This window comes from Strix aluco, chromosome 5, assembly GCF_031877795.1.
Source record: "Strix aluco isolate bStrAlu1 chromosome 5, bStrAlu1.hap1, whole genome shotgun sequence".
Lineage (NCBI taxonomy): Eukaryota > Metazoa > Chordata > Aves > Strigiformes > Strigidae > Strix > Strix aluco.
Window position 1 is genome coordinate 85,466,572 of NC_133935.1, and position 16,641 is coordinate 85,483,212.

A 16,641-nucleotide genomic window follows, 5' to 3' on the forward strand; every position below is an offset into this window, starting at 1 on the left:
GCCCACTGCACTGTCTTCCCTGCTGGATGAGGAAGCTCTGCTGAGCTTGTGTGGTTTGGAAGATGTTATCTAGTTGATGCTGTAGGATGAATTTTTTTAAAGGAAGAAAACCCAAGTTTCAGAAAACTGTTTTTCCCCAAGTTTTAAGTGGTCTGAAAGATGAATTAGTTCTTAAGACAATATAATACTTTCCTCGAAGGTTGGCTTTACAGATAGAAGGATGCATTCATCAAGTGGTGCTTCTAAAATAAAACAAAAACCCAAGCCCTCCTTGATTTGATTAACACGGTTGACTTTGATTAACTGAAGAGCAAGTTCACTGAATTATAAAAAGCATTCCTTTGAGATACCAGTGATTGAAGTAATACAAAGCAGAGGAAATCGTTGTATGCCCACTCTATTGTTCTTGCTGTTGATGGTTTAAGTATGGGGATTTGGATAAACAATGCTGCTGCCGCAGACTAAACCCTCCCCTGTTGGGATGCAGCTCTTCACAAAACTAGTTTACAAAGCACCCTTGTGCCAAGATGCAGCCTGGGTCCGCGGTGAAAGTCCAGTGATTTAAATACCAACTCTGACTTGGGACTCCTACCATCAGCAGAGCTTGTCTCAAGAAAAACTGCACGCAATACGAGTACCAGTTTTGGTTAAAACCAGTAGTGAAGATAATGAGGAAAGCCTGAGGACAGAAGAAATGAGGCACCAAATAAAAATAGCTACACAGATTTTTGTTTTCTGGGACATCGGAGCAGTCCCCTGGGGAGTCTTGCTTCCCCTGTTTCTTAGGACTGTCAATGAGCTTGACAGCCGTTTGCTTATTAATTTTTATGGCATTTTGATGGCAGCGTTGGCTGGGGGTGACGTCATCTCTGTGTGTATATGCGCGCAGTGGTGGGACGGAGAGCTGGCAGCCTTGTTAGTTATTTGAGGCAGAAGTAGCAAACAGTTAACATCTGTCCCAAATGGACAACTGGCATATTCCACAGCTAAACTGAGCGTTTAAAGTAGTGAGCACTGACTTGCTTTCCCCTTTTCTTCCTCCCCCAGGATTTTCAGATGTTGACCACACGTACGCGCAGAGAACTCAGCTGTTTGATACGCTAGTTAACTTCTTTCCAGACAACATGACCCCTCCTAAAGGCAACCTGGTGGACCTCATCACGCTGTAATGGAGCAATCACTGGACATATGGAAGAGGGGAAAAGCATCCATTTTCAGTATTTTAATTTTTTTACTGCATTGATTGACTGCTGGGATGAAGTAATATAGTAACCCCTAGGTGTTTGAAAGGGGTTTTATACTTGTATGGTGAATCCCTGAAGCTTTTCCCTTGGAGTAGGTTAATAAAATGTAACTGATGTACTTCTGACTAAATATATATATTTTTTCTGACTTTGGATTTTGAGTTGGCAAATGTAAGATGAAAAGGTGGGGGAAAGAAAAACAAAAAAACCAACAAAACCCAATCATGCAGTAATCGTTTTTGCCGGTAGGGGAAAATTGAGATTTGTGGGTTGTCTGGAATTAAAGATGATGGGTTTTATTTTGGGGTTTGTGAGTAAGGGGGGGAGGTTGTTCTTTACTCATTTGTAGCTAGTCATGGTATATTGCTTTACCCTACAACTCCATCCTCAGCAGTTGAATAACTTGGTGGCAGGACACTGGCACGCGTTGAGGTAATAGTAATGTGTGTGTCTTGAGTCTCGTAATCGCAGTGTGTCATGTGAAGGGGAGCACGTATTACAAATTATCTGTCTCCTTGCCCCAGAATTGGGCTGACAGTCGTGTCTAATTGCATCTGATACCCGATCTAAACCTGAGTACCTACGCGCCTGTCTTCTGTTCTCTGGAGCCTTCCACTTAAACCTGACAGACAAGTGGGAACCTCAGAGAAACCGCTGGAAAACGGGAGTGCAGTCATCATCTGCACAGGCCCCTTTTCAGGGATTATTCTGTTTTCACTGCTGTGCTCTTCCAATGAGAAACCGTGCAGGTCATCTCAACTGGGTCTTCCACCGCACGCACACCCAACCTCTGCAACCCGATTCCGGGTTGGGTGTAGGATTTCTGAAGCAGATTGTCTTCGTTTACGTGCGCCTGTGCTTCTGTGTGCGTTTGTCAATGTGTAAATGTAAAGAGGATTGCTCCGAACAGCTTGTCTCCTTCCTATGTAGTGCAGCTCATTCACTTTTAAATGCATTTTAGACCTAGATCTGAATGTGAGGGAGGCCTTTTTAGCATAAATCTCTTTGAAAGCAAGCTGATGCATATGTATACAAAATATATTCTTCCTCGCTGAAAGCCTTCTTTATAAATAAGGTAAGGGCTTGGTGCTGCGCTGTGAAGTGGAATGAAGGATACGCATACCCAGCATTAGAAACTTCTCGCATTTGGTGTCAGTGAGCATTCAGTACAAACTGGCAGATGTAAATATTTATATGAAACTGCAAAGCTTTATGTCCAGAAATGTTCATGCCGTTAGGGTATCATTGCTGCACCCACTGTGGCTACACGACTCCTATTGAACTTGATGGAAGTCTTGTGTGTGCAAAGATGATTTGGACTCTTGAAATAAAGAGTTAGTGAGTGTCTTTTTTCAGAGCTCAAGTGTCTGCTTGCTTTGATTGCATTGTATTGCCTCTTTATCATGTTCTTTGTGTGACTTTTGTAGTCCTGGTACATTAGAAATAAATTTAAAAACTCATACTAGTGTTTAATCACTTAGAAAGAAACAATATGTTAGAGGCTGGGCTTTGCTCTGTCTTCAGGGAGGACTGTACAAATACAGTGTTTTTAAGTGACCTGTAACTTGAGACTGTTTAGACATTGTATACTTTGGTGGATGGCAAATCAGATGTCTGTGGAAGAATCCACTCGGTACATAGTGCAGTAAATGAAATCTGATGAAATTGTTTCTTTAAAACATTGCAATTTTTCTTCCAGTGACGCAGAAAGTTTTATGTCACTGCGAGGCCTTACAATGGGCTACCTTTGACACTTTGTTGACTAGTTAAAATAGAGCTTATATGGTATGAACGTCGATACTGGCGGTGCTATACAGGGGGAATATTCCAGTTGAGGCGTTGCTTCCATTGAGATTGAACTGAGCACTTTCAATGCAACCAGTCAAAATGCTGCAGCCCTCTAGTACTTAAAATTTTACTGCTGTTGTGTTTCCTTATCATTGATCTCATTGCCTGTCTATTCTCCAGCTTCAGTCAGATGATTAATTGCTTTTTGTGACAGTTTTCTAATCAACCAAGCTCTTCATAAATTTTTATGCGTACACCTTTGACTACGTGTGAACACAAAAGATACCACTAGACTGAGGAGCCACAGCGAACAGACAGTAGAAATTTAGGAATGCCAAAAGCTTAGTGAATGGTCTTGGTGAGCAGTGCATTGTGTCAGGCTTGACTTGTGTTATAGGAATTCGATCAAAACTCATTGTTCTCTGCGTCGGGGGTGTGTGCAAAGCCTGACAGCCTGGCTCAGTTTTTCGTAGCATAGCATGAATGAATGATTTGTGTGAGCGAGGTGAACGTTGCTTCTGCAGGACTGACATCCCAGCTAATGAGAGCACTTCAGGATGATCAAATATTGACCTACCTTTATCCTGAGCAGATCGATTTCAGCTCGCACGAGTACAGTTTATGGATTACAGCTGGTGATTAACCAGCAGAAACTATGTGCTCGGCTTCGGAGTATTTGTTGAGCAGCAGAGGCACCCTGTGGCCAGAGAGGTTAATCTGAAGTGAAGGTTTCTTGTGCCTTTGCCAAGGGTCTTTCCTGGTTCTGTGTCCTCAAAGCTAGGAGTCAAAATTAAGTGATTTCTTTGCATTGGTGTATGCTACACTACCTTGACTTAAAAACTAATTAAAAATCCTGAGCAGTGAAGCATAAATTTCCTTTCAAAATAAGCCAGTTACTGACAGGCAGTTACAGGGAGAGTTTTAATTTAATTACATGCAGATCTTTAAAGATACTGGTGATATTCCAAGAAACCATTAGATGTGATCATTACAGAAATAGTGAAGTACAAAGTGAAAAAAAACCCCACTTGATCTGAAAACAGCCACCTGAAAATGTTTCACAGCACAGTGCATGCAATGTTATAAATATAAAAGCTCTGTATGAAAAGTCTTCAAATCTCACCCTTATGGCTTGCAGAGCAGAGACTGCTTTTTAGTTTAGACAAGACAAACGTACTGTATTTGCATTTACCTTATAAGGTGACTGTGTATGGATTTAACACTGCATAATCTTTGCACTACAGTAGTTTAAATTATGTGTTAACTTGTAAATAAGGTATTGCAGAAGAAAGCGTCATTACTTGTCAGAGGGATTCATTATGATGACTGGGGTCTTTAAAGCCAAAATCAGTCTTGATTTTTTTTTTTTTTTTTTTTTTAAATCCTTTTGAGATCCATAGGTTTGGTTCTTCACTGACACTGGCTTTCCGCATCGTTGCCCTTCCAGTATTATTCAGTAGATCATCTCTTTGGAAAATGTGCAATCATTCCTTATGCAAAGTTGAGCCTATTGAGTGACGTATTTTCCTAGAGAAATAAAGCCCTTCAGATTTGATTTTAGGTCACTTGGGTTAGACAGAATTAAGTGAGTTTCTTAATGTTTGTCTTGTATGACCCCTTAGCAGGCAATGAGGCAGAAGTCCTTGAGTTCTCCCAAAGCTACTTCTCCAAGCAAGTACTGCTATCACAGTGTGAGCCAGCACGTTTTCATGTGGCGGGTGGCAGAAGGACCTGCTTAGATGATATTGTTAAAAATGAGGAGACTAGCTACCTTCCTGCCTGGGTTTTTTGAGGAGCCCATTAATTAATATCGATCCAGGGAAGACCTAAAGGGTGATACAAAGTGGCTATTGAAATTAGTTGTATTTTGTCTTCTGGCTCTTTTAAAGATAACATTTGTGACGTATTTATTCTTAAGCATCTCTTAATCTTGCTGAATATAATGAGAAAGGAGATCTAGGTCTTGTAAAAGTTTAGTTTGCACTTTCTCTGGACACCATCTTGTATGTGTAGTTTAAGTAGTCATATCCAGTTGTGTAAATAAATGTCTGGGATTTGGTTCTGTTTGCCCAGGATGGCTCGGTGCACACTGGGACAGGCTGGAGGTTCCTACCGGAACATCGATTAGCAAAATCATACTCTCATTTTGGAAAAAAAATCAATCTGTGAAGACCCAGTTTGGGAGGCTTTTCTAAGGTATTTGCCTTGTGCGGTGGCAACTCTGATGAAATGAGGAAACTTTCCTAAAGAGCATACTAAAGCTTCCCTTTATGAAGATTGTACTGGAGCGAGGATGCAGTGACGGGTTTAAATTAAATTGCTGAAACTTTTTGGTCGCTGATTATAACAACCTAGCCTGAAAACTTAATGGTTGAAGAGTCAGTAAGCAAATTAATTGGACCCACCTATTTGCAGGAGGGCAGGCTCTTTGCAGAGGTATGGGGCTAGTGGCAAGGGACTGTGGTAGCTTCATCTGCGTATTTCTTTAATCAGCAGCCACAAGTGTCAGGGTCTCCATTAGCTGTTTCTTCTTCCAGAAGAGCCTCCTTCCAAAGCAGGGTAATGACTCTGGGAGAGCGTTTTCCACAGGGCTTTGTGGAACAGCTGTTTTCTGAATCGTTTTCCTGATGTGTGCAAATTTTTAGAAGGGAGTTTTCTTTGTGACAAAGTTGTACGCTGATCTTGCCCTGCTGTGCAAACCTGCACTCGTGAGTGCCGCAGACGATGAGTGATAAATTCAGAGCAGTGTTCTGAGAAACACTTGAAGCCTATTTGCTGCTCTTACTGTAAGAAAGATTAGCATTAATGCTGCTTGTTTCAAATGCAGGAGGGTGGCAGGTACCTGTAACGCTAATACTATTAATTCTCTTGCTGCCTCCTGTATTTCGGAATTGAGAAGGAAATACTTTTGTAGAGCTTATCAAGTGAAACTTTTAGTATGACTTAGCTCCGTGCAACCTTAAACTTGAATGCTCCTACATCTCTGTACATGCAGTAATTCTGTTGATGTAATGCTGTGCCGCTTCTGGGGAAAATGGTGAAAATTACTGGATACGTTTCCATTCAGTATCTTTGTTTTTAGAAGTGGAAAAATGTCTTGTGAAACCTTGAGTCCCAGTGTATGCTTCGAATTTTAGCTTATTAGTTGTGGTTGGCTCGGGGTTAAGGAATGTTTGGCTATTGTCAAGTGAAGTCCTGACAGTAAAAGCAATTCATATATGTCTCTGGAAGTGCTTGTGTTGTTTTATAGCTGTAGTTATTACAGAAACAGAGGTGGGCCCAGTTAAAAAAAAAAAAAAAAAAACAACACAAATTATTGCTGTTCTGACTAGGGGGAAGATTATAGAAAATCTGAATGAGCTTGGCCAATTTGAATTAAGTACACGTGGTAATTTGGAGATGGGTCTTACTTTGTGAAAGAGTTTAAGAACAACTATATGACTCGTTCTTGATATAAATTGATAGTAGTATATAAGCTGTAAATAGTGTTGAAATGTAAATGTACTGTCAGAAGCTTGTTAGTGTATCTAAACGTCTATGGGTATGGTAGACCTGATCATATCCTGTCATGGAAAAGGTTATGCTGGAAATTATTCAAGTTGTGGTAATGACTTATAGGCAAAATCCCTGTTTTACTGAAAGCCTCTTTTATAATGAAAAGTTGGAGTGGAAAAAGTAGGTTTACTGTACTGGAACCATTATAACAGTACATGGCTCAGCGCTTGGACAAATTGACTCCAGATGCTTTTATCTGTAGGCAGTGGATCCAAACGTGGTTTTAGAGTGGGAAGCCAGTTAATGACCTGCTTATTGCCGTTTGAGAGTCCCACAAGAAAACGTCAGGATTGATGCCAGAAGGTATACTTTTGGCGTTCCTGGCAGAGGCCAGAGAACTGGATGGAGTTTTGGATTATCCACGTATGCTTTGGTTATATACGTACACCTCCGAGGAGGACAGTGGTTGCGTGGGTTGTTTATAACGCCAGCTGTATGGCTTATGTGTAGAGGCCTGCAAGGCAGCATCTTCCCCAAGCACAGACCCTAAAGGTAACATATTGCTGCTGTCTCCTTTGCTTTCATATACTTGAACTCGATTTGTTAGCGATGAACTCCGGATACTTGCTGTGACCCAAATTCAGTGCTCCGCTTCTGCGGACCTACAGCCACAGACTTTCTTAAGCTGCTGTCAGTGTATCACTTCAGTACCCAGAAATCTTAATTTATACTTGGTCCAAAGGTACGTGTTGCCTTGGCTTCCAGCTGTTTGCTGTAAGTCAGCACAGATTTTACTGACGACCTGGAGACTGTAAGTATTTGAGTGCTGTCAGAAATCAGTTGACACTTCAGCCCTAGCGTGGCACTGCAGCTCATTCCTGGGAAGAGTGGCGTGAATGAATAGCTCAAAACTGGCTCCATCGAGTTAGATTTTTGGTTTTGCTACTAATTTGAAAGGAAAATCTATCACTAGCATATATGCTGTCCAACGTGATGATCAAAGCGTGGTCCCTTGGGTACTCCCCCATTTATTCTGACTTTTTCTTTCCCTGTGTGACTGTTCACTGCTATTAAAATGCTGTGCCTTCGGACTTACCTGAGTTACGGAGTACTTGCTGAAGAATTCAAGGTTAGAGCTGTGTGGTGGTTATCGAGGCATCAGTTTCTCCACGTCACATCATCATACTCTTGTTTCCTTTGCAAAACTCCTTACTGCTGCCTCTGAAACAGTCAGGGAGGATCCTTGTGATTTACGTTGATCTCCCCAGGGGCTGTTCCTCCTGCAGGATAAGGACGGGGAAGCGTGGGAGCTGATTTCCCAGCAGCAGCACAGTGTGCTGTCAGTGTAGCAGTGCAGCACACACCTATTTACTTGTGTCCCTCCATGACCCTATGTTCAGTGCTGTGGTAAGCTTTCCCTCCTGTCTCAGCAGGGTTTATTTTGCGTGGCCCCTCAGGAGCGTGATAGCTGTTTGACAGAAGAAAAAGGTGACGATATCAACCCTCAAGTTGTCCTAGCTTTCTACCACTTGCTTTCATCGTCCCAAACCTTTCAGCAGTGGAGGCAAACAGCTAGTAGTTGGGGTGTGGGGTTTATTTCTGCAGTGTAGCAGGGCGGAGGGAATGGGAAGAAAAATAGGCTTGAGGATAATGTAGCGGTGGCTCATGTGAGTATGTGTTTAAGATGTGGTCTGTCTTTTTTGGAAGGACTTTGAAGACTCTTAAGTAGATTCTCTGTTCAGAGCTTATTTTTTTAGGCGAGCTGGATTCTCTGACTCTCTTTCAAATGGCAGTGATGCAATACCAGGATCTTCTAGTCCTGGAGCTTCACCTCGAGCTTTGTTCCTCTCCACCCCAAAGACACCGGAGAGACTAATACAATTGTTTTGTTTTTTTTTTTTTTTTTTTTCTTCCCAGTCTCTCTGCAGCAATTGTAAGGAAGCCAGCTGGGCTTAACACTGTTTAAACATACTGGATGGCGGCTGTGCAGCACAATCAGCTATCAGACCAGGTCTGGCAGTCTCGAGAGACTGTTAAAACCTAAAAATGTTCTGAGCTTTCTGATGAAAGCTGCCAGTGAGATTAAGGGAGATTAGCCGCTTTTTAATTAATATGATGGTGGGGAGGGGAGACCACAACAGTGGCTCCAGTGGTTGCAGTCTTCTCCACATCCCGAATACCAGTGGACAGGTTTTTCTCCTGAATGATGAGAAAATACACTTTAAATATCCCAACTTTGTAACTAGCCACCCAAGGGATTCAATCAATTACGTTGTGTTTCACTAAATAGAAAAGTGCTGCAGTGTGTGAACAGAGTCTGTTCGTTGAGACTGAAAAGTGATTTTTTTTTTGAGGTTTTGACAAAAAACTCAGCCCTTAAAAGGGGAGAATGGCTCTTACCAACCTGTGTGTTCTTAGTTGCAAGTCAATGATTTCACTGCAGATAGTCCCATCTGAAGAGCAGCTGATCCTTCTACCTCTGCTTACCCTGCAGTAACATGCGCTATTCAAAAGGCGACAGCCTGTTTTCCTTCCCCAGGCAGGGCGGAGAACACTTTTATCTACCCGTGGAGGAGATAACTATCGTGCCACTGACTTGTTTCCCCTCTCTCTTGTTTCTCTCTGCCGTGGCAATTGGGAAGGCAGACGAGCAGTGGAGGCTGAATATTGCCTTCATCTCTCCCTCCTCAGTCCTGTCCTTCCTGCCCTCTCTCCCTCCCCTTGATGTTTTGATATGCAAAACACTTGTCACTTCAGAAGCTGCTGGGCTGGGTAGTGGAAAAGAAAACAAACCCCTAGTTATTAGTAGCTGTTACTATTTACTAAAGCTGTATTTTCTGCTATGTCTTCCAGCATACCCTCCTCCACAGCAGGAAATGAGGGGATGCTGGGGAGACTGTAAGCCAGAGAAAAGAACTTAATTATACAGACAAATGTGTTTATGGGAGTCTTGAGCCTTGGAGGCCTCAAACCTCACAGACCACTTTGCCTAGGGGCAGAAAATTAAAGCCCCTTGGCTCGTTCTTATTTAATGGGAGATGATGTTCCCATCCTTGTGGGCTGGTGGTGATGTGCGTCTTGTACATTTAGATGCTGAGCTGCAACATGCCTGATTTTAGAAGTATTGAGCCTCGGTAAGCGTTTTCCCTTCAAACATTGTACTTTGAAACTGCTGAAATAACCTCTCTTTTAGACGAGTTGATAGCGCAGACAGCGTCTGGGTGGCTTGGGGTTAAACACTGATAAGCTGGCTGGCTGGACACCATCACCTGGTTAGGGGTGCTTTTTCAAGCTGTTTCTCTGAGCTGTTGCCTCTACTTTTATCGTAGTGCTATACTGTGTGATGGTTGGTTTGTCTGGACCTTCAGTGTTCGTTACCTTGTCCTCTCCACCCTCGTGTGGTCCCCAAAAGCTGGTTATCCCTATGTAGTGCTTGGAGTTGTGAGTGTCCATGCCCCGTCCACAATTTGGCCTTTTTTTCTGTTTTGGCATCTGACTCAAAGCGTTTGCACCTCTACAGCAATCCCGCAGACTCTGGTGTCTGTCTGAATTCCCTTTGGTGTCTGTCCTGCAGTTGTTGTCTCGGACACCTGACCCCAGGAGAGCTGAACCGAGAGGCATGAACAGCCCCGGGCTGGGAAGGGGTGTCCGTGGGGTGATGAACGCTGTGAACTGCACACGTGTTTTAATAGGCAAGTCAAATACTGACTAGTCCTGTGTTGGAACCCTTGGTGGTTACAGGCATCATTCCTGGACTCTGGTGATTCCCCATCCTGCCCTTTTCTTTACTGATAAACGGATGATCTTTGTTCAGCCCGGAGTGTTAATTTTCTTCCTTGGCATAAATCATCTTTGGTAATTTCTGGGTTGATATGTAAGCCCCATGCTGTATATAAATGAATGAGTGATATGAGGAATATCTACAAATGTAGTTATGTTGTATGTAATGTACATAAGGAGAGAATGTATTTTGTTCATTTTTTTCTTAATAAAAATGTATATGCTAGCAAGGGCGTTTATTTAAGGTCTGTTCCTTCTAACATCGCTTGCTTCTGAGAATGGGAAAATGTCTCGTAGCGGTGCAGAAATTGTGAAACCGGTGGTGTGTGATGCCTGGGCGGCAGGCCCTGTTCCTGCTGGAGGAGCCTGCCCTGTCCCTCCGCAATGCAGAGCAGCTGAGAAAATATCCTGTTCCCTGAAATCAGTGATGGGCTGGGTCAGGATCACATAAATCCATCGTGCGCTTAGCGGTTGCAAGAACTTCTACTGGGGAGGATCACGGAGTTAAAACATAGGGTGATGCAACCCACCCACTTCTAATGTTCGAATCAAACCAAACTCCTTTTTTTTTCTTTTTCCTTCCTTCTTTTGCATAAGTGGAAACTTAACCTGGAACAAAATGTTTTATTTTGGGCACTTGAAGGCAAACGGAGATGCTGAACTGCCCACGCTGCTGCTGACCCTGCTGCTGCCCTTGCTTGGCAGCTCTCCTTCGTTAGGCTGCTTTGGCTTAGGGACGCGAGGTTTGATTCCCTCCTCCACAGCCTGACGGAAGTGCAAGGGGAGGCTGCAGGCTAGGACTGAGTTAGGACGAAATGCAAAAATAGGGGCGAGCTCCCTCACCATCTCCCAACACGAGCCTAAAGCCACAAACAGTTCAGGTAGGTGCTCTGGCTGTGGTGGGGGCTGCTCATGCCCACATCAACTGAGCATCCCACGCCTCTGGGTTTTCTATTTTTTTTTAATTTTGTCACCTTTCTGCTGCATGGGAAAAATACAAGCTCCTCCATGGCTAGCTACCTCTGAAAGTCTGGGTTGGATTTACTCCCTCTTTTCCAATAATTTTACATGTTCTTGCTAGCAGGACCATGCAAAACCTGTGCTGTGTTTCCAAATAAGCTTAAACCATCAGCAGTTGCCACATAACAGCTAGTTGTGGCTCGCAAGCACGCGCTCTGCTCCCCCCACCCCTTTTTACTCAGCTGAGAAACAAGTCTTTTAGATAAGAAGGTTTATTGACAGAAATACATGATGCTTTCAAAATATATTTGTAGGAAAATGCAAGAATAATCTCTACAATCCAGTTCCTTGGTAAATTCCAGTGTAAATCAGACTCCTGTCCCCGTGAGAGATGCTGCTATACAGTACGTAAGAGCTCTAGTATATGGGCAAGGTTCAATGGGTGGCCGCCTTGGGAAATAGGTTCTCCCTCTGCAGTCCCTCATGGATTATGTCTTCTGCTGTACGTCTTCTGTAGGCAACAGTCACAGTATCAACCTCATCAGTTGGGTCATGGCACTGTGAGCGGGAGATAAATGGTCCTAAAGTAGTTACACATTCCTCGTGAATCCGAAAATAGAAAAGTCTCTTGCAAGGACATCTGAGCTGCTTGTAAAACTCTCACCAAAAGGTAAGAGCAATAATCTCTTTGTACAACGTGTAGGATGTTAAAGCTGTTTTGAGGGAGAGGAGTGCAGGGAAGGGAGGTGAGGCAGGGAGGGAGGAAAATGCCTGGGTAGATTTATTTTTTTTTAATTATTTTTGGTCTAACTACTATGGCTACAGTCTACAAAGGGAAGGGTTAAGGCCAAAGACGCTCATCACTGCATTTCCTACCTGATTTTTTTTTTTTGCAAAGAGAATGTTCTCAACATAAAAAAAGTAGTTTTTCCCATGGAAATAGTTCTTTAAATAGGGGAAGGAAAATCTACTATAAAATATTAGTGGTTTAAAAAAATGGTGTCTGGAAAAATAAATAAATGTACAATTCCTATTCAAATATAAATCACTATAAGCACTTGCTGAGCAGTTAATATCTTCAGTGGTCTCTGCTCGGAAGATTTAAGGTTGCTTGATCTCAAGCCTTTGTAGGGTTCTCTTGGAAAGTCTTTGGACCTGATTCATTAAAGCACTTTGGCATCTCTTCGCTGGGAAGGGGGATCTTTAGGCACATGCCAAAACCTGACTGCCTGGAGATGCTCTGCCAGGGGTGTCCTTACAGCAACGGCAGCCCCCGAGGCCAAAGCCTCGCTGCTGCCCCGTGTTTTCACCACACTTATTCTCTGTGAAGGGTAGAAACGTGAGGTCACCGACCTGCCGATCATCTCTCGGGGCAACTGGGAAGCAAACGCACTCACAAAAACAATTGCAAATGCCGAGACCGGTTCTTTGACCCTTGCTGCAACGTTAAAGAGCTGAACTTGATGCTGCCGGAGTGGGGACAAAGCCATGGCGTGGGGTTATCTGGGCGGGAGGTGTTTTCCGGCTTCGTGTTGAATTTTGATCCCCTACCAGACTGGCCTTTAGCTTTTTCTTTCTTTTTTCTTTTTTTTTTTTTTGTTTGTTTTAAATTCCCTCCCCCCCCTCCCCTACAAAATTACTTCCCCATAGTGCAGTGCACAGGTAAGCGAAGTGTGCTGAATACATTGCTAATGAATAGCAGGAATATTTACATACAAAAATATATAGGTTTGAACACTTCAAACTCTGCCCTTGGGTACAGGAGAGAAGGGAGAAGAGCCAGTCCCTTTGAGAAGACGTATCTTCTGCCAGCTTCTGTCCTGGGGCCGAGCAAATCACCCCGACCCTTTCCTTTGTGAGTACTCCTGAGGACTGACTCGAGCTGGGTTTCTCCAAGTTTTCCATTGCTCAGCTCTGCTTCTCCACTTGTTCAGAGCAGCCATGGGAGCAGATCCCCATCGTGTTGACCTGGTGGCAGAGCCCGAAGGAAATCACCCCGTTGTGCATCGAATACACGGTTTATGGAAAGTAGGGGAGAGGAAGGGCTGTGCTCGGGCATCACTCTTCATCTGCAGCTCCTCTGGCTTGTCGAGGGCTTGGGACCATCACCATCCTCATGTGATGGGACATGCACTTGCCCAAGTGACCTTCTGGTCCTCTCCTCTCTCTCCCATGTGCTGGAGGATGGAGCCCTGCTCCGATCCCTGCCTCCACGGGGGCTGAGCTGCTTCACCAAAGCCAGAGCAAAGGTGTGAAACTCTCCCCATCCTTTTAAAGCCATTTAGGAGCTGTGATGGGGAGCAGAAAACCAGAGACGGCTTCAGTCCAGCCACTTCCTGCTCCCGCATATTTTTCTTTTCTCCTCCAAAGACTTACGGCAAAGGGAGAACTGGGTAAGAGACCAAGGGCTGCAGGACAAAGCTCAGTCTCAGCTTCGCTGCTGAGCTGGAAATGTCTTTGCAGGTCTCTGTTACTTTACTGGCTTTTGAAGAAGAGCTTGAGAGTGTGGACTGAGCTTATAAACCTCATGGGGAGGAAACACCAAGGGCTGTACCGATGGAAAACCCTGAATGCCACCAAGCTATGTGGCTCATGCTTCTGCTGCTCTTTCATCTCTTCTGCTGCTCATACAGGAAAACATGACCACAAAAATCACAAACCATCATGGTGCATGTAACCCACGGTCTCAGGAGAGGATGGCTGTGGGCTGTGAGATGCTGCTGCATAATTACTGAAAGGCAATCAACGCTTCTGTAGGGAAATGCAGCAACAGAGCTGGTCTGCGCTGGAGCTGCGCTCCTGCACCGTGAGACCCCCAACCTCATGCGTGGGCTAGCGACCAGGCATCGCTCTTGGTCTCACTAAACCCTTCCTAGGAAGAATGAACTCAAGGAATAACTCCTTTTCCTCTCCCTCCCCTTTGCATCAATACGAGAAGCTGCTGCACCTCTCCTGGTCTCCAGCCAGGTGCAGGATCCATCCCGCAGCCCTTTGTGGCACAGCTGGTGGTGGCACGGGACTGAGCATCGCTTGGCACTGCTGCATCCCTCCCGTCCAGACGGGTCTGGATGCATTCCTGTGCCTGTGGCACGACGCGGGCCTCTTGTGCGTTTCAGCCGGCAGTTTATGGGGAGAGGATGGAAACTGGATTAAAAAGGAACAGGCTGTTCCAGATTTTTCCTCTTGATACCTGGGCGTTTCATGTCAGGGAGGGCAGAGCGATGACTAAACTGTGTGGGCCAGAGGATTTTTCTAGCTCTAATTGCCAGGTGCCGGTTTGCTGTTGAGAGTTGTGCTCCCTTTCCCATCCTATTTACATCTATTTATTTTTGGAGTTGCTCTAGAGCTGGAGGATGCTGTTGGCATGGTCGGATGTGGGACGGGAGGGGACACATTCAAAGGAAACACCAGCTCTGTGGGAGAAAAGGCACCTCATTCTCCCCTGGCTGGTCAGGTCTGGTGCGGTAGGTCCTGCTGAGCACCCGCGGGTGATGGAGGATGCTTGTCTGGATGCGGCCACTGTGGTGGCTTGTGTTGACGATGTACCCCAGAGGTGTCTTCTCGTGTCCCTTCCTCTTCCATCCTGCACCCCACGTGGTGGCACGAGGGGCCATGATTAGTTCATTAAGGAATTTTCTGGGTTGCGTTGGGACTTTTGCCTTGTTTCAGAGTTGTGCGCGCGCGTGTGTGTGTGGGGATTATGATTTTTTTTCTTTTGGGGGGTGGTGGTCGTTTTTTGCTTGGTAGAGTTCTGTATCCTATAAATGTGTGTCCTCCTCTTCCTCCAGGTCCTCCTTCATGAGGGTGTCAAGAGGAACGATCCAGCTGTCCCCCAGCTCACCGTTGAGGTTCACCTTCTTCTCCTGCATTTCGGAGGAGGTCTCCATCACCTCAAGCGTGGGGTTATCGTGGTAGCCGTTCTCCATTGTCTGCAGCTCCTCGGTCAGGCGCTGCTGCGAGGAAAGAAAACCCAGAAACCCCAGTGAAAAAGAGCTTGGCCCTGCTGTACGTGCCACCTCGGGGCCATCACCTGTCAGCCAGCCGTGGCCACTGTCCCGTATAGATGTATATAACTACATAGAGAGACTTTCACAGTGAGGCTGAGGCTGGGGGCTGCAGTCAGCGCCAGCGCAGCGAGGGGATAGCGTGGAGCTGGTAAGAGAGAGACTCTGCTGATGGTGGGAGGGATGAAAGAACAGCCAGAGACACGTGGAAAACCTCCCCGAGCAGCTGCCAGCTTCAGCCCGGCCACCACTTGGTCCCGCTGGGACCTTGGGGAAGAGGCTGAGCATCGCTGCCTCACCCCAACCCTGCATCCCAACTCCTGCCTCCCTTACTCGACTCTGTTCTTCCCCTCCCCTTTCTGTCCCTTTTTAGCTGCTTTATTATTATTCTCCCCTTTGACCCGGAGGGCAGCTCCGACCTTGCAGATGGTGCCCCCCCTCCCATTTCCCCTCCATAAACATCATCCTCCTCATTCTGGAGCTCTCTTAGGCAGGCAGCGATGAATCAGGCACTGTATCACCCTGCTCCTTTGGTAGGCCAGGCTCCCATCCAGCCCTTCATCCCCCTGGCAGACCCCCAGCCCATCCTAATTTTGCATTCACCGTGGCAGCTCCTTCATCCCTGTCCTGCCCTGGAGGGATTCACCGGGCAACTGCAGTCCTTGGTCAGCCCTTTTTGGGGAGCACAGGACTCTCCATGGGCACCCCTATTAAAATCTGCCTGGATTTACAGCTTGATCTATTACAGTGCTCCTAATAAATGTCAGGAGACAGGCGTGGGAGGGAATCCATGGAGAAGGAAAGGGATGGAGAAGCAAAACCGCAGGGCTTGGTGCTAGCGGGGGGGGGTGGGTGGGGGGGGGGGGCTGCAAAAGCACTGCTGGGGGTCCCCTGGGTTGCACGTGGCAGGGGGCTGTGGGCAGGGGCAGCGGGATGCTCGAAAGCAGAGGAAGGCACCTGGGCTCTCGTGGGGGTTGTTTTGTCCTGTGGAGTTGCTGGTACAACTCAGATGGATGCTCAGGCAGCGCTTTCTCCCCCTGTGGCAAGGCACCCGCCCTCCCCGCCCTGCAGCAAGGGGAAGGGGTTTTTTAAGCTGGGCTTTAGTAGGCTTTAGTCCTGTTAAAAGCTACTGAACCCTACCAAGCACTGGGGGTGAGAGCTGGGGGTGTTATGGATGCGGTGCCCACCCCTCCAATCCCTGTGTTGGAACTCACATTAAAGATCAGGGCCACATGTCCATCATCAAACCCGGGGAGATCAGGGTGGATGTGCTGGTTATTTCCAAGGTAAAACAACAGCAGGGTTTAAAAGGTGGGGGGGGAGGGGGAGGGAAGGTTGGAGAAAAATAAAAATAAAAAAACAACTTTCAA

General features: G+C 45.6%; 2 protein-coding genes across 4 annotated transcripts in view; one reads left to right on the plus strand and one right to left on the minus strand.

The window, feature by feature from the left end:
* The window catches only part of MKLN1 (muskelin 1), a 99,547-nt gene extending 98,185 nt beyond the window's left edge, over positions 1-1,362 (plus strand). For all 3 annotated transcript variants that reach the window (XM_074828071.1, XM_074828072.1, XM_074828074.1), the window contains one exon: positions 1,048-1,362. In XM_074828071.1, the coding sequence (XP_074684172.1) occupies positions 1,048-1,169 (122 nt within the window). In that variant the 3' untranslated portion in view covers positions 1,170-1,362. The remainder of the gene's footprint in view (positions 1-1,047) is intronic.
* Positions 1,363-11,523: 10,161 nt separating this feature from the next.
* Positions 11,524-16,641, minus strand: part of PODXL (podocalyxin like) — a 46,861-nt gene continuing 41,743 nt past the window's right edge. Inside the window, exons 8-9 of the mRNA XM_074828070.1 lie at positions 16,486-16,542; positions 11,524-15,220 (exon numbers count right to left, since the gene is read on the minus strand). Coding sequence (XP_074684171.1) covers positions 15,026-15,220; positions 16,486-16,542 — 252 coding nt within the window. The 3' untranslated portion in view covers positions 11,524-15,025. The remainder of the gene's footprint in view (positions 15,221-16,485; positions 16,543-16,641) is intronic.